Below are 19,334 nucleotides of genomic sequence, written 5' to 3' on the forward strand. Positions count from 1 at the left end.
AATATACTTATCAAATAAAAACAAAAACTAGTGGAGAATATTCGGAGTTTCACGTTACTACACGTCTCTTGTCGTGTCTCGGACAAAAAAATAATTTTAAAAAATGAAGCGCATAAAAATGGGCTAATCAGGCATGGATTCTTGTGAAATGGGCTTGGGCCGCATTATGATTTATTAAAACATGGACCGGTTGTCAGTGCGTGGGCTTCTGTAAGACTGTTAACTGGGCTTCTATGCATGCACGTTATAATACTCTCATTTTTTTTTTCAAACATTTGAAAAATATATATACGTGTATTTATAACGAAGAATCATAATTCAATAAAAGACCTGCTGCGTTGATTAAAAGAAAAGTCACCTTACAAGGACATTTTTGGTTAGCTGGAATATTGCTTTCTCATAGGTTCATGTTTGTTTTTAACGACAAGGACAATGAATTAGCGGCATGATTATTGTCTGTTTAGAAACACATTTTTAGGTAGTTTTTAATTTATTTTTTTTTATCTTAATTATGAGCCCACTAGAACACAGTATTGAGCGAAGAAGATGCATGCCACTGAACATGCTTGATTGAATATCATTATCGCTCAGTTTGGTAGAACGAAAACATTGATTTTCAATACTAACGAAAAAATTGCGAGAAGATTGAATTTTCTAGTGGATCCGCTGGCGGCACCCTACCTTGTTTGCTGCCCAAACAAGCAATCATGTCAGTTCTATCTATTTGTCCTTGTATTGGCCGTGCTTTGCTTCAGTGGATGACCTAAAATTAGGGTGAACATGCATTTTCTTAATCTGTATGCATGTGTACATTTTTTTTTTGAAAGGTCCACAGACCACACCCGTTAAGTCATGTCCGAGGGGTATGAAAGCCACCACATCGGATGGAAAACTATCAAAATCTCAAACCCCTATGGTGAGAATAGAACCCTGGACCTCAAGATCCTGGGCAGACAACCTGACCAACCAAACTATCTCCCATTCTCTGCATGTGTACATTTATTCCTTTGCGATGACTGCATTTTTTTTTTTTTAGTACAAATACAAACACAATATACGACACACCACCATATCAAGCCTATGAAAGTACAGGTGTCAACAAGCCCCACGCAGGAGGCACAAATCAAGCCCACGCAGGGGCAGACTATCAAGCCCACATATACATATATGTATGTATGTATGTGTATATATATATATATATATATATATATATATGATGTAATTCATTGCGAGTGTACATGAACGGTGACAGGAAAAAACAATTAATAATCCGCAATTTTAACTGATTTGGGTAGTAGAATTGGTTGGGATGATATGGTGAAGTTAAAGTGTTAAACAACCTTAGCCTATTTGGGGTTTTTGGAGTTTGGTCTTTCGTTTACAGTTGATTTTTCTTCATTATTTGTTTTTTTATATTTTGTGGAACTGATGTATATAAAGACAATGGGTCGTTTGAATAGTAAGAGTAATTGCAATAATTGTATTTTAAGGGACATGGCACAAAAAGTAATATTTAATGGGGCATGGAAGAATTGATTGATACAATAATTACATTTTAATGGTTTTTTTTTGTTGTGCCATGCAGAGAGGAGGTGACTTTGGTTGACTCACATGTTGACTTTATTTGTGAGTCTCACAACACACATTTTACATTTTACATCAAAATCAATACTGGGGGATCCCACCTCTATTATACAAAAAATAAAACAAATAAATTTATACCATTGTATCAATACGTTTTGTTGACAAAACCACATCATCAAAATATCCAAACATATCAACAAAACACATTCTCCAATGTATTTTGTTGACTCAAACGAAATCACACCATTGTGATTGTTCTAAACTTGACTCTTTTAACTCTCAACCCAAGCGAATAAACGGGGGTCGTGAGTTAAATTTCAGATTTTAACTTGTCATCTTGTGTTATATTGTCACACTGAGCCTCGACCCAGATCTCAACTGTTCCATACCTGTATAAAACATTTTAAACAATGAAAGAGAATTTTCTGTAGGACTGTACAGAAGTTATCGATATAATCGAAACCGAATCGATCGGTCCGTTATTTTAATTTATTTATTTTTACATATTTCTCTAAAGAACCGATTGATAATCGAAAGAATCGATCAATAACCGATCAATCAGTCTATTAATTATATATTTTAAAAAATCGAAAAAAGAAACGGACCGTAACAGATTGATTTCATAAATTTGGTCATAGACTAATTCTCAACATTAGAACAAAGCAACAACTGAACCTAGAATGGAACAAAATATAGTTCGGCTTCCAAACATATCGTAATGGTTACGTTGAATCTATGGGAGTCGCTCGTGTTAGTCTCTGTTTACAGCTCGTGATGATGGAAACTGGACAAAAGAAGTAGAAACAGAGAGAAGAAAACAAGAAAGCTTTGAAAAGGAGAAAGGCTGATTTGTCAGGTCGTGTGGAACCTTTTTCTTTTCTTGAGAAAATTTTGTGTACGACCTTTGCGATATGCTCTGCCTTGTTGGCTACTTGGCTATGTGCAGTTGGCTGGCACTGGCTAAACAACTTTTGTCGTCTTAATGAACTCCCCGAGGCACGGGCACCTCTAGTCTTGTTTTGCAGTCCATTTGTTTTCTCTATTAAAGACCCAGTGACTTATCCTTTTCTTCCCCCTTCCCCTCTCTCGGTCTCTTTTAAAGACTTGTAGAGTGAAAAATAGTGTTTGAACCACAAACAGAAGCCAAGGAATGAATGGGTTTACGACGTTTGAACCAGATGACTCTGAATATGTTGAAGTTGATCCTACTGGAAGATATGGAAGGGTAGGAATTAATTATACCCATTTTTGCTCACTTGTGGGTTGTTCTTAATCTTGCATTTTTTTCTTTGTATACGATTCGAATCTTTGTTCTAAGCGTTAAAGGTGTAATCTTTTGGCAGTACAATGAAATTCTTGGCAAAGGAGCTTCCAAAATAGTGTATGAGACTCTTCTCTTCTCTGCCTGACCTTCTCAGTTTGATGCTAAATATGGCTATGGATTTTGGGTTTTGTTTTTAAATTTTTTTTTGAATTAAATTGATGGTTGTCTTCCATTTATCTTCTCAAGTTGCTGCAGAAGATCCATTTTTGGGATTTTCTTTGTGTTGAACTGATGGGTCTTTAACAGTTTTTCCATTCCGTTTCATATTTTGGTTTTTTTTTTTGCAGTTACAGAGCCTTTGACGAGTATGAAGGGATTGAGGTGGCATGGAATCAGGTGAAGCTTCATGATTTTCTGCAAAAACCTGAAGATATGGAGAGGTTGTACTGTGAAATTCACCTACTCAAGACCTTGAAACATGAAAACATCATGAAGTTGTATACTTCCTGGGTTGACATTGCTAACAGGAACATTAACTTCGTCACAGAAATGTTCACTTCTGGTACTCTAAGACAGTAAGCATTACAAAACTGTTCATCAATCCTTTGATCTTTTATTTGTTGCAGTTTCTCTTGTTCTGTCATATGGGTCTTTAATTGGTCTACCAACTATTCGATGTAATGCTTCTGTATAGGTATAGAGTGAAGCACAAAAAAGTGAACATTAGAGCTGTCAAGCACTGGTGTAGACAGATTTTGAAGGGTCTTCTTTATCTCCACAGCTGTGAACCTCCTGTTATCCACAGAGATCTCAAGTGCGATAACATTTTTGTCAATGGAAACCAGGGAGAAATCAAGATTGGTGATCTAGGCCTTGCCGCGATTCTCCGCAAATCTCATGCTGCTAGATGTGTTGGTAGGTTGAGAGTGTTTGCTCTTTTGTACATACTTCTCTTACCATTCCTATCATCTTATGCAAAACCATGAAGAATGCTTCAAATTTCATTTACTAGAGCTGGTTTCCAAGACCTGCATATTCTGGATGGGAAATCTTTGGCCTGTTTCATGTTTTTTGGGTTTTCTTTTGATCAGGAACGCCAGAATTTATGGCTCCAGAGGTGTATGAAGAGGAATACAATGAATTAGTGGATATATATGCTTTTGGTATGTGCATCTTGGAGATGGTAACCTTTGAATATCCATACAGTGAATGCACCCACCCTGCTCAAATCTACAAGAAAGTTATATCAGTAGGAATTCTGAACCTCTATAGTAAATTTTCGACCCGATTATTTGTCAAAATACCAATTCATTCATCGCAGTGGTGCAATTTTTATCTGCAGGGGAAGAAACCAGAAGCTCTTTATAAAGTGAAGGATCCAGAGGTGCGACAATTTGTTGAAAAATGCTTGGCTACTGTGCCTTGCAGGCTTACTGCCATGGAGCTGTTGAAAGACCCTTTTCTTCTGGATGATTCTTCTGATTCGAGGCCACTATTGTATCTAAGAGAATACGATGAATTAGGCCATCCTCTACAGCCTCCTACGTATGGAAATGACCATCAACAGTATGCTAGTTACAGCGATTATGTGCCACAGGATGATTTTGATTATAATCCACTTGAGTTTAAGATGGATGAACATCTGGCAGACGTCGATATTACAATCAAAGGAAGTGTGGGAGATGATGATGGCATCTTTTTGAGGCTCAGAATTGCAGATAAAGACGGTTAGAATTCCAAACTGTCTCCGTGTTGTCTCGTTACTATTACTTATCTTTCTGTAAATGTTGAATTACTAATGGATTAGAGAAACCATATTGAGACATTCCTTGCTCTATGCAGGACGCATCCGAAATATCTACTTTCCTTTTGACATTAAGAGTGACACCGCGTTGAGTGTTGCAACTGAAATGGTTGCTGAGCTGGATTTTGCTGAGCAAGATGTTATGAAAATAGCAGAAATGATAGATGGTGAAATTGCTGCCTTGGTACCGGAATGGAATCAGGGTAGCCAGGGCTTGGGAGCAGAGGAAGTTCCGGAGCACGCAAGTGAAAATATCTGTAACCATTGCACTCCAAATGGTTACTTATTGGATAATGCATCAGCTTCTAAGAACCTGCAAGTTCTGAAGTGTTCTAAGCATGGATGTGCTGCTGTTCATGGGCGTTTTGAGGAGGTTACGTACCAAGTTGAAGGGCGAGAACAATGTGCAGTACATGATCCACAAGATTCATCGGGCCAATCAGATGATATCAACTATACTGATATCTGGGCTCAGCGAGACGGATGGGAAACAAGTTTACATGAGTCAAGGGAGATCCGTTCCAACGAAGCATACGACTTACTGGACGACCAACCATGTGAGGAAGAAGAGAAAGTTATAAATATTGACAGAAAAGGAGAATCCAAAGGAAGAAAATCTTCTTCTTCAAATCCTCCTGCATCTCATGCATTCTCCGATGATTATGAAAACGAAATCAGGCAGGAACTAAGGTGGCTTAAAGCTAGGTATCAGATTCAGTTAAGGCAGCTTACGAACCAACAAATGAAAGTGAAGTCCAAATCATCAGGCCTAACTTCTGCTAACTTGGGACACAGAAAAAAGAGTGTGGTTCCCATGCCTCCCATCTCACCCCAAGTAAGGATTGAAAATAGTGAACATGTCCTGGCTTATTTGGCCTCAAAGAAGCACTTAACTTCTGGTTTTGCCGGTCATGCTGACAAGAGCCACCCTGACTCCCCAGAGGTCCAAATGTGTGGGGCAATCGATGGGAGTTTAAGTCCGGATGAAATCATCACTGCTAAAAGTTTCTACACAGGAGTTCTGCTTCCACATTCTCTTCAAAGGGCTACTTCTCTTCCGGTTGATGCTGTAGATGTTTAACGGCTATAAAATTTTGTAAACCCTTCATCTTAGTTACCACCCCACTCTCATAGGATGCGATGGGTGCTTGTACAAGCAGATATGAAGGTTAAAAGTTGAGGCAGTAGACGTACATTTTCAAGTAACACTAAAATAACAAGTTTCCAATATCCTCCATTTTATTTGTTCAGAAAGAACCGTCTCCATTGAAACCTGCTTTATGTTTGACAGGAGGGTTTGTGGGAAATGTTCTAAAATCTTAACATAGTTTATAGTCTCTGATTCAAAGCATTTTCCCACAGATCTCTACCTATCACTTTATTCAAATCATGGGATGGTGGTCTAAAAGTCCAAGTAATCTGACTTTGGAGTATTTGTTCAACTGTATTTCATAAACCCAAACCCAACAACTCTGCCATGTGAAGTTCTGTGCGCTCAAGTGTCCAACCTTGGTTTTAAGATATTTATATGAAGTCTGTGGCTTATTACAGTGGTAATTGCGTCAACTCTCACGTCTAACAGTTTCAATACTATTCCCACACAGAATTCCGCCCGGTCTCACCTGTCACTAGCACGAAACGGATTGAGTTGGCAGCCCGAATTTATAGCTCACACAGCTGTTCAACGGAAAGAAAAAAAAAAAAAAAGTGCACACTTTGTGCTATGTTCTTCACTATTTGTTATTTTGCTACACTTTGAGCTGCTTTTTCTTTGCTCTCTCATCATATGATTGATGTTAAGATGATGAAATGTGACTTTCACCTTTAAACTTGCAGCCACATGGTCCAATGTCTGCGTAGGAGATGTGTATACTTTTGCATATAATTAGAAGCTTAAAGCAAACCTATAATCACGAGTAGGCAGATTTCTTATTGTGGCTCAAAAAGTCTCTTTATTTGGGTCGAATTCAGCAAACAAGAAAAGCAAATACAAAAGTAAAAAAAACAAACCTACCATTGCTTAGTCACTTACATTGAATATTGCTCGACTTCCCCTAACCTCACTCTGACATGACTTCTTCCCAACCAAATAGTGGGTAGGCCGTGTTTGGTATTACGGTACTTGAGTAATTCGGTAGGGTTTGCAAGGTATATATGATGCCACACATCATAATCGACATAACTTTCCACCTCCACGGGATCATGAATTTGAGTGGGGTAGAAAAAATTACTGAAATAAAATTGTGAGGAAGAGTAGGAATGTTAGTAGATGTACACATAGCGGACAATCCATTGGATGCACAAACCCATCCTCATAAGATTAGTTGGTCACTTGGGTACTCATTTTTCTATCTTCATGAGATCATGAGTTCCAATAGGGGAAGCGAGATAATTTCTTGAAATAAAACCATGGGAGGAGAGTAGGAACATAAATGTTACCGGTCAAAGAATCACTGCACAACTTTTTTGAAGAAACTGAATTATGGGCCTCCAAACCAAATCACTAGAGGGTCTTCTGAATTATGGGCCTCCAAATCAGTAGAGGGTCTTCCGAATTTTGGGCCTGTAAAGCATGTGAGCTTTAGGCAAGTGCCCCCAATTTGTTCTGTCATGATCCAGGCCTAACCATTTTCCTTTTGCCGTGCACGTGCTAGAGACAAAATTTTCGCTGGAATATACTAATCCGAAACTCGGACAAAACTGCCCGAGTAACCAAACAGAGCCCTTTGTATTTTAAGAGAGGAGGCTATATATAGATCACTTTTTTTTTTTTAACGGAGAATTCCTTAGTCCAATATACTTATCGGATGGCTGAATTAGTTTTAAATTCAGACGATAAATTAAACTTGGTCGAAATCTGTGCAGATTATACATAAGACTGAGTCAAAATCGGTGCGAGATAACATCAAACTGTTAAACCTGAGAGTTGAAGTTGAGATGGGCCGAAGCTGCAAAGAGTTACCACATTTGGAATCCTGATACCTCCATCTGGTCCAACTTCATATCCCAATAGGTCAAACCTGACAAAAGCTACAATGAAGCAAATTGACAGCATCTGTCAATCAACTCAGAAGGGTAAAAGTAAAGTCAGTCACAACAGTGAACATAATTCGACCTCGTTTTTACCAGAAGATCCAAACATCCCATTAAAAAATCCACAACACAAAAACCTGATACCGTCACAGGGAACAACCCCCGGACGTTTCGTCATCTGAAATCCAAACCGGATTCTAAAATGTCCTAAAACTTCTCTATTCACGCGCCCAGCTGTGCGACTGCAATTTACTTTCCTCTTCAATCCCTATTTTAGACGAATCAAAACCCAATACTACAAACGACCAACCTGCTTCGTGTGTGTCTGATCTTGCCATGTCAAGAATGTTCCAAGGGACTGTTGGGACCCAGTCCAGGTGGCAGCATCAGCACGGTTCAGTCCCACCAGCGGGACTGCGATTTGGAGGGAAAAACTGGGAAAAAAAAACAATTAATACATGGAAAGAAACGTATAACGGAGGAAGAAAAAATAAAAAGTGTAATAGGAAAGGAAATAATAAAAACAGAGCACAATGGTTTTGCTGTTTATATACGAGGGCTATTACAGTCCAGTACCTCCATAATCGTCTCTTGGTTTCTTCGCCGGGAAATTGCGTCGTCGGTCGGTGATATGTACCACCGGTGAATTGCCTTTCAAGAACTCGCGGGGTTACCCGGCAAGGTATATTCTTTGATCGATTTTAACGATATGAAACCTTTTGGTATCTGTCGGAGGTTTTTTTTTATAGCTGTGGCACCGGATCTGGTGATTTTTGGTTAGATAGGTTGGGAGGGAGAGATTTTGAGTTTTCAGACTTTGTTTTCTATTGATTTATTGGTGAATTTGTGATGGATTTGAAAGGAATTTCGGCAATTTAGGGGTTTTTATTGTAGTGTTGGCTTACATGGACGAGCGAATGAGATCTGGCGATCCTCCTGGGGTTAAGAATAGGAACTCCTCCGGTTGTTTGATCGTGAGAAAGAAGGGTAGTAATGGACTTGGCGGGTCTCCTGCTTCGGGTTCCAGGAGGGTTTTAGGGTCGAAGGAGGAGAAGAAGAGGGCTAGGTTGGATTTGAGCGATTCTGAGTCTAGTCATGAGCTCTTAGTGCCTCCTCGTAGAAGGGTCGCCCCTGAAACAATTCGGGTCTGTAATGGTTTGAATGTTTCTGAGAAAGGCATTGTGGAGGAGAGTGAAATTGGTAGAAAGAGGGATAGGGAAGAGCATTCTAGGCTTAACGAGGTTGGTAGGAATGGTGAAGACCAGAGTGAAAGGAAGAGGGATAGGTTAGGTGTATTTGAATTTGATGAATATGATGGGATCGATGTGGAGAGTGTGAGGAGGAAGCGTTTCAATGATGTTGGAGCAGAAGTTGGGGGCAGAAGGTTTTTGGAGTCAATGCCTGTAGGTGAAAGTGGTGTTCAGAGGGAATGCATGACAGGTTCCAGCAGACAATCTGTTGAGAAGAGGAAAAAATATTATTATGAGAGGACAAGTGGGCTTAGTCAAGGAGATCATGTTGATAGGATTAAGTTGGAGATGGATAGGGAAGAAGCTCGGCGACCTATATCGTCATTACGAGATAAGTACTTGGGTGATTCAGATGAACCCATTAGGGTCCAGGGAAAGAATGGTGTTTTGAAGGTGATGGTAAACAAGAACAAGAGGGTTGGTAGGTCCCTGAGCAGTTATGATCAACATGAATCTGAGGCAAACTGGAGGGGTTCAAAGAAGAATGATAACGTGAACAGGAATGTTATGACGCATCCTTCATATTCTAGTGAATCAAGAAGTCGTGAGAAACCTGGTTCATTCGTTAGGAAACAGGAAAATCAGTTAAATTTACAAAAATCATTGTCAACTAGAAAGACTGAGGAACATGACTCAAGTTCAGAGGACAGTGATACATCGTTGAGGCCCAGCTCAAAGAATGTGGAGGCTCGTAATTCTGCAAAGAGATTTTTATCAACAAAGAATGGGATCAGTCCTCGGGATTTAGAGGATGACGATATGCCACCAAAGCTGGGATCAAAGAACGTTGAATCTCGCAATTATAAGAGGAGACTATTAACTAAAAACGTTAGGGATGCCCATTTAGAATCAGAAGCCAGCAATATGTCCCTGAAGGTGGGATCGAAGAAAGTGGAATCTTGTAATATGAAGAAATCAGCTATGACTAAATACAGCAAGGGTGCTGACACAGATTCGGAGGACAGTGATACATCTCCGAAGATGGTAGCAAAAAGTATGGAAGCTCGTTATTCTACAAAGAGGCTGACTTCTGGAGGTGAAAAAATGCCATCCGGTGAGCTCCTTCCTTCAAAAGTTAAAGCAGGAAAGGTTAGGCGTGGTAGTGGGACAGAAAAGCAAAAACTGCGTGAACAGATAAAGGAGATGCTTCTGAATGCTGGATGGACGATAGATTATCGACCCAGAAGGAACAGAGACTACCTAGATGCAGTGTATATTAATCTCAGTGGAACTGCTTACTGGTCCATTATCAAGGCTTATGATGCACTTCAAAAGCAATTAAATGAAGATGATGAAGAGGCCAAACCTACTGGTGATGGTTCTTTCACCCCATTGTCAGAAGAGGTGCTTAGCCAATTGACAAGGAAGACTCGAAAGAAGATTGAGAAAGAAATGAAGAAGCAGCAAAAAGAAGGCAGTGAGAGTGAGAATGCAGAGGATGTTTGGGTGAAAAGGTCTGCAAGTGCCAGGCACGAGGAGGAAAGCATGGACAATGGCAGCCAAGAAGAGAAACTAAGCTCCTTTATAAAGCACGGTAGTAAGTCTTCAAAGAGTAGAGTGAGTGAAAATGGTCAAAGCTCAAGCCATCATTTGCGTGATAGTGCTGAAAAACTATTCCCTGCGTCTGGTTCCTATCAGTTGCAAGGACAAAAAAGTAGAAAACTTGGCAGATGTACTTTGCTAATTAGAAATTCTAACAAGGGGCTTAATTCAGAAACTGATGGCTTTATTCCATATGGTGGAAAACGTACTCTACTTTCCTGGCTGATTGATACTGGAAGTGTGCAGTTGAGCCAAAAGGTACAGTATAAGAACCGCAGAAGGACAAAAGTGATGCTGGAGGGGTGGATTGCAAGAGATGGTATCCATTGTGGTTGTTGTAGTAAGATCCTCACAGTATCAAAGTTTGAGATACATGCTGGAAGCAAATTACGCCAGCCATTTCAGAACATATATTTGGACTCAGGAATGTCCTTACTTCAGTGTCAGATTGATGCATGGGTTAAGCAAGAGAAGTCTGATCGTATTGGGTTCCACGATGTAGACATTGATGGTGATGACCCAAATGATGATACTTGTGGCATCTGTGGAGATGGTGGGGATCTGATATGTTGTGATGGCTGCCCTTCCACTTTTCACCAGAGCTGCTTAGATATACAGGTAAGTTTACATTATTATAGCCACATGATTTTTTTCTTGCATGTATTATGTAAATTTTTTTAAACCATGGTTAAGGATTGAAGGAGAGACTAACAGGTGAAATTTCTGGAAGTGTTGAGAGTTATGTGGCCTGTGGACTGAGGATACTTGGTTTGTTGTGATTAAAGCATATAATTCAAACCAGTTGAACATTTGAGTTTTTTCAAACACCTATACGTTGACAATTGTTCATTGGGCTTAGCTAAAATCTCACTATTTCATAGAAGAATGCTGTTTAGAAGTTAGAGATGCTTACACAATCTTTAATTGCTCAACTGATAGTTACAAAATCTCCTTACAAGAACTTTTTACTGAATTGGTTTTTGACTCTTTGTACCTATGATGCTTGTGGAATAATTGTATTTGGTTTATGGACTTGCATACTAAAATGGTTGGTCTATTGATTTTTAATTATACCTACCATGATGATTTATCAATGTGCCTCATAGTTAAAAGAGTTCATTCAGTTAATAGAAAAAACATCATAATGTGATTTATTGGTGACTTTTAATATTTTGAATGGTTATTAGTACCTCCATGCATATGTGGAAATTGTTTAAACAGTTTAGTTTGTTTATTCTCATTGCAGATGCTTCCCCCAGGTGATTGGCACTGTCCATATTGTGCATGCAAATTTTGTGGGAAAGCCAGTGATGATATTGGTCATCAAGAGAATGATTCAACTGTTCATGCACTTCTCAGCTGTGCTCTTTGCGAGAAGAAGTGTATTGTTCTTTTTCTTCCTGAGATTTGTATTTTGCTACATGTGCTCTCCCACACTGTCATTCTCTTGTATCTTTTAATCTGCGACAAAATTTTGTTTGAAATCAAACATTTTGACTTCTGTAGGTCACCAATCATGCACACTGGATATTTCTCTTCCAGTTGACTCCAATAGTTCGTTTACTTATTTTTGTGGGCAGAAATGCAAAGAGGTATTTACCTTTTCGAGGATCTCAATAGATTTCATTTTCTTTTGACTGCTTTCTAGTTGTTAGCAGCATTATCAGATGATTGCAATCTGTTGAGACTTTCACTCCCTTCCCTTTTTCTCCCTGCTAACTGTCATGTGGTGATACTGCAATGTGATTACTGATATTATTGTCACTTCTACAGCTCTCTGAGCAGATACAGAATTATCTTGGTGTTAAACTTGAACTGGAAGGAGGATATTCATGGTCACTCATTCATAGAATGGATGCAGATTCAGACACATCATCCCGAGGACTTCCTCAAAGAGTGGAATGCAATTCCAAGCTAGCTGTTGCATTGGCAGTTATGGATGAATGTTTTTTGCCCATTATTGACAGGAGAAGTGGAATCAATTTACTGCACAATGTTCTTTATAACTGCAGGTAAAGATTTTTTGTGTGTGGTTGAAACAGTATAGAATTTTTTTGGGTATTTTTTTGACTGCATGGTCGTCACTTACAGGCGTGGCCTAAGACCGACCTTGTTAGTTGGTTTCTGTTTCTTAGATGCATGGTTAGCTAATGGTCTATCATGCTTGAGTTGGTTATGTGAGTCCCATGCTACTATGTTGATAAATTTTGCTTCCATTATTTGTGTTTTTTTTCCTGTATTTTTTGCATATGACATGCATTTACTGGGGGCTGAGCTTCTCGAGGGGGAAGCTAACTCTTTTGTCAGAGTGATGAAGTGATGATATTTTTGTCTTGATCTATATCAGAAATTTATTTTGTTTAATCCTATGGTTAACATGCATTTATCTGATCGCTTATCATTATTTCTCATAAAGTCAGGCGGAAATGGATGTTGGGCAGACTTTAAAATTGTAAGGGCACATGCAGCTAGTCAGACTAGAGGACACCATGCGGGCGGCCTTTCTGGCCCTGCCCTGATGGTTAAATGATAATGGATTTTCATGATTTTTGCACGAGTAGTTATAACTAATAAAACATAGTTATTTTAAGAAGTCAAAAATGTTACAATTACTAATAAGTTTCGAAATTTTAATAGTTTAAAGTGGAACTAAAATAACCTTAAGTTTAAACGGCAAGCATTTCTTCCTTGTTAATAATACTGGAGACAAAGACAAGGTTTTGGCTTGCTTATGGCAAGTAGCCTATCACTCACAGCTCTTCTACATGTACTTCAGTACTTGTGAAAGCTCTGAAGAAGTGGACAAAATAAAATGCCTAAAAGAAAATTCAAGATGGGTCTGACCTGCAAATTGCGTATAAAATTAAAATTAGCCTTCAAATGTTCATAATTGAGCTTATGACCTGGTAAATGAGGCTCCGGATATTTTAATATGTGAAGGTCATTCGGGTGCACTATTTGTGTGATCTTAATACGTTGATTAATTTAACGGGTAGGTGAACTTGATTTTTTGAGAATTTATGTGGTTTTGTGTGTGTGGGTTGATCTACATTAATATTTTTAATAGTATTGATACATGTGAAATGTACTTGTTCTCCCTTCATTTGTGTACATGTGTGACAGAGATGTTATCACTTTTTCGACAATGATCTATTTGCTCTTCTGAGTTCTGATTATAAATGTGGAGAACCCTGTTAACTGTTTATCAATCATTTTCTTTATACTTTTTATGCGCCAGATTCTTGTGTTTTTTGGTAATTGAACACCTTGTTTCTATTGCTTATAGTTCAAATTTCAATCGGCTGAACTATGGTGGATTCTACACTGCTATTCTGGAGAGGGGTGATGAAATTATATCTGCCGCATCTATCAGGTAGAATGCTAATGATTTCAGTCATATATGTACTTTATGTCCTAAAAGGGTAAAATAAGGACGAAAGCAAACAAATTTTTCACCAACAAAGATTGAAATGGTTTAAAATGAAGTTTTTGAAGGAGGGAATTGAAGTATGAAGATCAGGAACAAAGAAAACAAGTAAGGTTATCTATCAGCATAGAAATGGTGTAATAAGTGAAGTATTTCAGTGTGTGAATATATGCTTTTAATGTGGATAAATTATGTTTTCTCTGTAAGGTGGGATGGCTCTGTACCACTGTACATTGTACTTGTTAATGGTTATAAGTAGCTCTTTTTATTTGTTTATTCCTAATCCTTGATTATCCTTTTGATGTTTTAGTCTGTGTTCAGTTACTTCAGTATGATGCTTGTGGCTTGAAAATTTTGTTTGTGATTGATGGAAGCAGAATGCTGTTGGTCAAGCAAATTTCTTGTTGTATGATGTTCGTACTGCTTAGGTTACAACATGGAGTTCCTTTTAGAGTGATGTTGATATCAGTGTGTATCCACGCATGTGTGGATTGAGCCTTGCCATGTGATTACGTTCTTAGAATTTACTCTGTCCATTTTTTTAGGTTCCATGGCACTCAGTTGGCAGAGATGCCATTTATTGGAACTCGCCATATATATAGGCGTCAAGGGATGTGCCGTCGTTTATTTTGCGCCATTGAAGCGGTAAGATTTGAGAATGTTTGTCTTTTAGTTGTTTGAACGGTTATTGGGAAACTAATTACAAGTTTGGGTTTTGTATGATTGTATCTATTTTTCTGTCCATTGTGATTGACATTTTTTTTTCTTACTTTGTGTTTGGTTTCCTCGTGTCTCCTTCCCACTTGAAGGCTCTCCGTTCTCTCAAAGTTGAGAAAATGATTATCCCTGCAATCTCGGAGCTTGCACATACATGGACAGGAGTTTTTGGTTTTACTCCTCTTGAGAATTCACTTAAGCAAGAATTGAGGTCCATGAATGTGCTGGTTTTCCCTGGTATAGACATGTTGCAGAAGCTCCTCCAGCGAGAGAATAGCGAAGAGGATGTCTCTCGTGCAGGTTTATTAATTGCACCCGCCCTCACCCCAACCCTTTTTTCTCAGAGATATGTTTATCAGCTGTTTTTTTACACTATTTTCTTCTTTTTTCCAGTAAATGCAAAGCAAATGGAGATCATAGGCAAGCATTCTACTCCGTGTATTGTTGATAATAAATCTGATTTGGATGCTTCTGTTGGACGTGATAGTCTTGTGTGTGATGATGGTCACTTGCAAGATGCCAAAGTGATGAATGATAGAGTGACTGCTGCAGATTCTGATTCCCAAGGCCCAGGTGTATCCTTAAGCAATGCTTCTGAGATGAGTAATTCCGTGGATGCTTCTCATGAACTTCAAATTCCAGTTTCACTTGAAGGGACATGTATTGATTCTGAATCAGGAGATAAGGTAGCAGAATCTGTTTTGGACGGAAAATGCCACCCAATTTCTGTTATGAATTCCGACAGGGAAAATAAATCCATATCGAATTCTTCTATTAAATTTGGTGCTCCCTTTTCTAAAGAGGCTAGCGCAACTGCTATGGACTCTGATTCTCAGTGTCAAAGTGTTTCGTTGAGTGATACTCCCTTGGTAAGTAGTTCAATGGATGCTTTTAATGAAGGTGGAATTCCAGTTTTACTAGAGGGTGCTGATTCTGAATCAGAAGACAAGTTGGCGGAATCTGCTTCCAACAAGGAAGGTGTCATCTCTGATTCGAGTCCCAGGCCGTGTGCAATAGAGAGAAAAGGTCAGAAAGTATTGGTTCCTCACAACAGAGAGAATGCTCAGTCTTGTGAAGGAGATAATGTGGAGGATGGCCATGCACTGCATGCTAATGTTGCCACATCCCAGGAACTAACAATTCCAGTTTCACTTGACGAAACTTTATGTGCTGATTCCAAATCAGGAGACAAATCATCTATGTGTGCATCCAGCATGGAAGATAAAACTGTCCCTGATATAAGTCCTCATGCTTTGAAGATGAAAAATGAGCCAGCATTGAATTCTTTTGTAGAAGATAATGCTCAGGATTGTAATGAAGGCAATGTTGCTACTTCTCAGGAACTTAGAATCTCTGTCTTGGTTGAGGGTATTGTGGCTACTGATTCTCAACTGGGGGACAAATTTATTGGGGGACAGATTTACTGAATGTGCTTCTGACAAGAATTGCCATATTTTCTCTAACAGGATTCACAACACATCAGAGACTGAAAATACACCAACTTAAATGATACTTGGTCTTTTAATAACGGTTTTGTAGTCGATTCCAATTTATTAAATGTTCATTTGGAAAGTCTTAAACCAGCTTCTTCTACGGACGAGATGGATGGAATTCTGCATGTAGCTGTTTCTACTCTCAGTGCGGCGGAAGATATGTCCATGCAGATTAACTGTGAGAAAGAAAGCAAGTTACATGTGGCTTCAGAAGCTGCTTCTAAAGCAACAGTCTATTGAAGAATAAATTCTTCGTCCTTCTGATGATAGCTTCAGAACTGGTGTTTGTGTTGGCAAATCTGAAAGCGTTGTGTTTGATATGTCTACAACCTACGTGTTCACAATGTTTGAAAACAGTATGTCAGGCCAGTAAATGACTTTTTCGGGCTCCAGTGCTGACTCGAAACTGAGCTGCAGCAATTCCCCGGAAAATGGATATGCTTTTAGCTCTGTTTCTGGGAATGTTTCTTGCCTCCTTTTCATAGTGAAATCATTTTTTTTTCATGGAAGCTTCAGATGAGGTTATCATTATGAAGTCAGTAAAGCTTATGTTGTCAATCACATTGCCTTGAGGCTGGGCGGATCTCTTAATGCTGCCAGGGAAGCTACTTGGTACTCCAATCAGTGTAAATAGCTGCCTCGATGAGTGTACAAGTTTGGAATTCCTCGCCCTGTATAACTTCGTTTCTCGTAGCAATTCGAACTATAATGCATGCATGCTCATTGCATTGACATGTTTCATCATTAATGAAATTTTAGCTGCTTCCTTTTTGTAATTATACCTGTCATTTCCTTTGCTGGCAGTCTGTGATATAAACGTGAGAGAAGGTTGCTTTCACAGTACTGTCTGACTGCTCATTTCTTGTGGGAGCAACCAACGGTTTTTTGATGGCTCTCAAGAACATTGGCTTACAGATTTTATAGTCTACTTACTGTCTTTGCTGGTGGTAACACTTAGGATCTTGTTTGAAGTGTTTAATGTGGAGGCTGAAGAAAGCAGGGTCCTCGTTATTCAGAAGTTTTTTGTGCTCTTAATGAGAATTTTTGCTCATTTGTTCATTATTTCTTACTCTATTTGATGAGCAACCTGGCTAGTTCCTGAATCCTGGTATTTGCCATTGAATTTGAACCAGTTTCCAGTTGTTAGAAAGAATTTCTTGAAATCTATGAAGCTCTCGACAGGTTCACATTGGCAAAATCCATGTTCAATTTCCAGCTAACAAAAGCAACATGCAAACATTTCCAGCAGAAACCACATAAGAGCTTAGTTTCACTTTTTATATAAGTGAGAACGGACATTATACAAACTTTTCCTTTGGACATCCGATATAGGTCTAAACTTGGATTATCAGGTCCGCGTGTACAAAAGTTTATCACATGATAACAAAGTAGCTTAGTTTCACTTGTATGAAGAAGGACTTTACAGGAAAGAGATACCTTTGGTTTGCCATTCTGAAATCTACTGGCTTATCTATTAAAGAATTAAGTTGACATTGAATATCTTAGAGGAAGGTACTTTTGTTACAGAAATTCTTCAGCTGTACTTAAATCATTCAATATTTCAGATTTGACCTCTTCTGAGAGTGGTGCAGATGGACCAGCCTTTGAGTAGAAACTTGCCAAAGATCTGATTGCTTTTTCCAGAATGGCATATGATTCCTGCAAATGTTCAAAGAATTGTAACACAAAATGGAATCAACCCACAAAAATGTCATCTCTTGAACTCAAAATTCCGGAACACACCTCGTGAACAACCTTTTCCTGTCCTCTCCAGCTCCCTAAATACTCTCGAATCGACTCCTTTGCAGAATCTGCAGTTCTTCTAAATTGTAAGATATCCTTGGGGTCTTCCTTCAACGAATCGCGAAGTGTCTTCACCACCTCTCTTGCTGACTTCAAGTATGCTTTTGGCAACACTTTACCGGACTTTGTTTTCTCATTTGGATCAAACAATGACTTAACAGCCCCTATTACTCCTTCATCCTTCTCATCTTGGCCAACCAACTTCTCTTCAGCTAGGACAGGCAATGCTGTTAAGCCGGGGGCCAGAATCGTAAAAATGGAAGCACTGGTACAGACCAAGACATGCCGGCGGCTTGAAGCAGCAAGCAAAACATGAGGCACAGGCAGTGTATCTGTTACTTATAGAAAAATAGTCACGAAAACAACAAGCCTGATAAGGAATAACTGATTTGGAATGGAAGCTTGCAGATAAGTTTCAGTAAGACCTTTTCTAAATATAAGATGGTTCAAGATGCACCCTCCTAAACCCTAAATACTGAGATGGATTTTGCAAAAACTAGAGAGCTTAAAAAATATAACAAGCGCAAAAGATTTGATAATTAATCACCTCGAAGCTCGAGAACCAAAGCTCCTACACAAATATTGACCGAAATCTACCAGTCCCAGGCACAATATACACACAATTGTTCCCACAAAGAAGATAAAGAAGATAGTCACTTTCACTCACAGTCAGGCTTCAAGATTTTCCCCACTGTTTTGACAAGACTCCCGTTGCATCCAGCAAGCATGACAGCCATTCTTGATGCTGTATCACAAACAAGTACAGCGGAAGAACACTCACAGATTTCAAATAACAGCAGCAATCTCATGAATGGTTTTACAACATAGTACTCCACCTTCATAACAACTTAATCAGCATTAGTTTCTTTATCTCATATAAAAATAAAGCTCCATTTGTTCTTCACCTAATTACACATTTTCATTAACATGATAAAAGTATGTAGAAATTCCCAGAAACAGTCCACAGACTCCCTGATAACTAAGGACACCCAAATGAATGAAATCACAGAACAGGGCAAGATGCAGCAAAATGAATTGAAATCCCCATTAAATCAGTGGCAAAAACCAAGAAATATTACTCATATTAGGATTCCAGAAAAGGCTAATTCTAACAAGGAATTGAAACCCTAAATAAAGAAGAGATGAAAGAAAGAATTCAAAGCGATTAAGCTTTACCTTGTTTGGTTAAAGGAGCAGACTTGCATTCTCCACCTCAAAACTCTGTCGCAGTCTAGTTTTTTCAGCTTCCGGTTGATTTTATCCGGAAAGAACATAGAGGGCATTGGCTAAAATGTTAAGGGCATATTAGTTATTTCGTGCATTTCTTAATCCAACGGCCACTGATATCTAATGTTCAACGGAGCTCATTGATCGACGGCACAGATTTCACCTGATTGTCCAGCACGCTATAATGGCT

The 19,334-nt window shown here is 38.8% G+C and overlaps 3 protein-coding genes across 9 annotated transcripts; 2 read left to right on the forward strand and 1 right to left on the reverse strand.

Annotated features, from left to right (window-relative positions):
* Positions 1-2,353: 2,353 nt before the first annotated feature.
* On the forward strand, positions 2,354-5,924 carry LOC120014601 (probable serine/threonine-protein kinase WNK9). 2 transcript variants are annotated; one of them, XM_038866594.1, is made up of 7 exons: positions 2,355-2,809; positions 2,928-2,965; positions 3,196-3,423; positions 3,543-3,763; positions 3,940-4,097; positions 4,191-4,575; positions 4,691-5,924. In XM_038866594.1, the coding sequence occupies exons 1-7, from the start codon at positions 2,735-2,737 to the stop codon at positions 5,731-5,733; spliced, it is 2,148 nt and encodes a 715-aa protein (XP_038722522.1). In that variant the 5' UTR covers positions 2,355-2,734; the 3' UTR covers positions 5,734-5,924. The 2 variants fall into 2 exon arrangements, with proteins under 2 accessions (XP_038722524.1, XP_038722522.1); XM_038866596.1 differs by lacking the exon at positions 2,928-2,965 and having other exon boundaries at positions 2,354-2,809.
* Positions 5,925-8,172: 2,248 nt separating this feature from the next.
* Positions 8,173-17,217, forward strand: LOC120014600. Of its 3 annotated transcripts, XM_038866593.1 has the most exons (9): positions 8,173-11,095; positions 11,724-11,859; positions 11,984-12,069; positions 12,251-12,489; positions 13,764-13,850; positions 14,450-14,549; positions 14,714-14,927; positions 15,015-15,599; positions 15,648-17,217. In XM_038866593.1, the coding sequence occupies exons 1-9, from the start codon at positions 8,591-8,593 to the stop codon at positions 16,046-16,048; spliced, it is 4,353 nt and encodes a 1,450-aa protein (XP_038722521.1). In that variant the 5' UTR covers positions 8,173-8,590; the 3' UTR covers positions 16,049-17,217. The 3 variants fall into 3 exon arrangements, with proteins under 3 accessions (XP_038722521.1, XP_038722519.1, XP_038722520.1); XM_038866591.1 differs by having other exon boundaries at positions 8,174-11,095; positions 15,015-17,217; XM_038866592.1 differs by having other exon boundaries at positions 8,174-11,095; positions 14,714-14,921; positions 15,015-17,217.
* Positions 17,218-17,378: 161 nt separating this feature from the next.
* On the reverse strand, positions 17,379-19,208 carry LOC120014604 (photosystem II D1 precursor processing protein PSB27-H2, chloroplastic). 4 transcript variants are annotated; one of them, XM_038866601.1, is made up of 4 exons: positions 19,094-19,208; positions 18,585-18,662; positions 17,858-18,255; positions 17,379-17,773 (listed from the first exon to the last, which is right to left on the reverse strand). In XM_038866601.1, exons 2-4 carry the CDS (start codon positions 18,652-18,654, stop codon positions 17,636-17,638), a joined length of 606 nt encoding a protein of 201 aa, XP_038722529.1. In that variant the 5' UTR covers positions 18,655-18,662; positions 19,094-19,208; the 3' UTR covers positions 17,379-17,635. The 4 variants fall into 4 exon arrangements, with proteins under 4 accessions (XP_038722529.1, XP_038722530.1, XP_038722527.1 ...); XM_038866602.1 differs by having other exon boundaries at positions 17,858-18,249; positions 19,094-19,207; XM_038866599.1 differs by having other exon boundaries at positions 18,585-18,753; positions 19,094-19,121.
* Between the last annotated feature and the right edge of the window lie 126 nt (positions 19,209-19,334).

This window comes from Tripterygium wilfordii, chromosome 14 (genome assembly GCF_013401445.1).
Source record: "Tripterygium wilfordii isolate XIE 37 chromosome 14, ASM1340144v1, whole genome shotgun sequence".
Lineage (NCBI taxonomy): Eukaryota > Viridiplantae > Streptophyta > Magnoliopsida > Celastrales > Celastraceae > Tripterygium > Tripterygium wilfordii.

What these genes read in the sequence shown, in the direction of transcription:
- LOC120014601 (XM_038866594.1), top strand. Translation starts at nt 2,735, where the DNA reads ATGAATGGGTTTACGACGTTTGAACCAGATGACTCTGAATATGTTGAA. An exon ending in ACTTCTGGTACTCTAAGACA is followed by an intron (nt 3,424 to 3,542) that starts GTAAGCATTACA and finishes GCTTCTGTATAG; the next exon opens with GTATAGAGTGAAGCACAAAA. An exon ending in TCTACAAGAAAGTTATATCA is followed by an intron (nt 4,098 to 4,190) that starts GTAGGAATTCTG and finishes TTTTATCTGCAG; the next exon opens with GGGAAGAAACCAGAAGCTCT.
- LOC120014600 (XM_038866591.1), top strand. Translation starts at nt 8,591, where the DNA reads ATGGACGAGCGAATGAGATCTGGCGATCCTCCTGGGGTTAAGAATAGG. An exon ending in AGAGCTGCTTAGATATACAG is followed by an intron (nt 11,096 to 11,723) that starts GTAAGTTTACAT and finishes TTCTCATTGCAG; the next exon opens with ATGCTTCCCCCAGGTGATTG. An exon ending in TGTCTCTCGTGCAGGTTTAT is followed by an intron (nt 14,928 to 15,014) that starts TAATTGCACCCG and finishes TCTTTTTTCCAG; the next exon opens with TAAATGCAAAGCAAATGGAG.
- LOC120014604 (XM_038866599.1), bottom strand. Translation starts at nt 18,726, where the DNA reads ATGAGATTGCTGCTGTTATTTGAAATCTGTGAGTGTTCTTCCGCTGTA. An exon ending in GAAAATCTTGAAGCCTGACT is followed by an intron (nt 18,256 to 18,584) that starts GTGAGTGAAAGT and finishes TTTTTCTATAAG; the next exon opens with TAACAGATACACTGCCTGTG. An exon ending in AGGAAAAGGTTGTTCACGAG is followed by an intron (nt 17,774 to 17,857) that starts GTGTGTTCCGGA and finishes GAACATTTGCAG; the next exon opens with GAATCATATGCCATTCTGGA.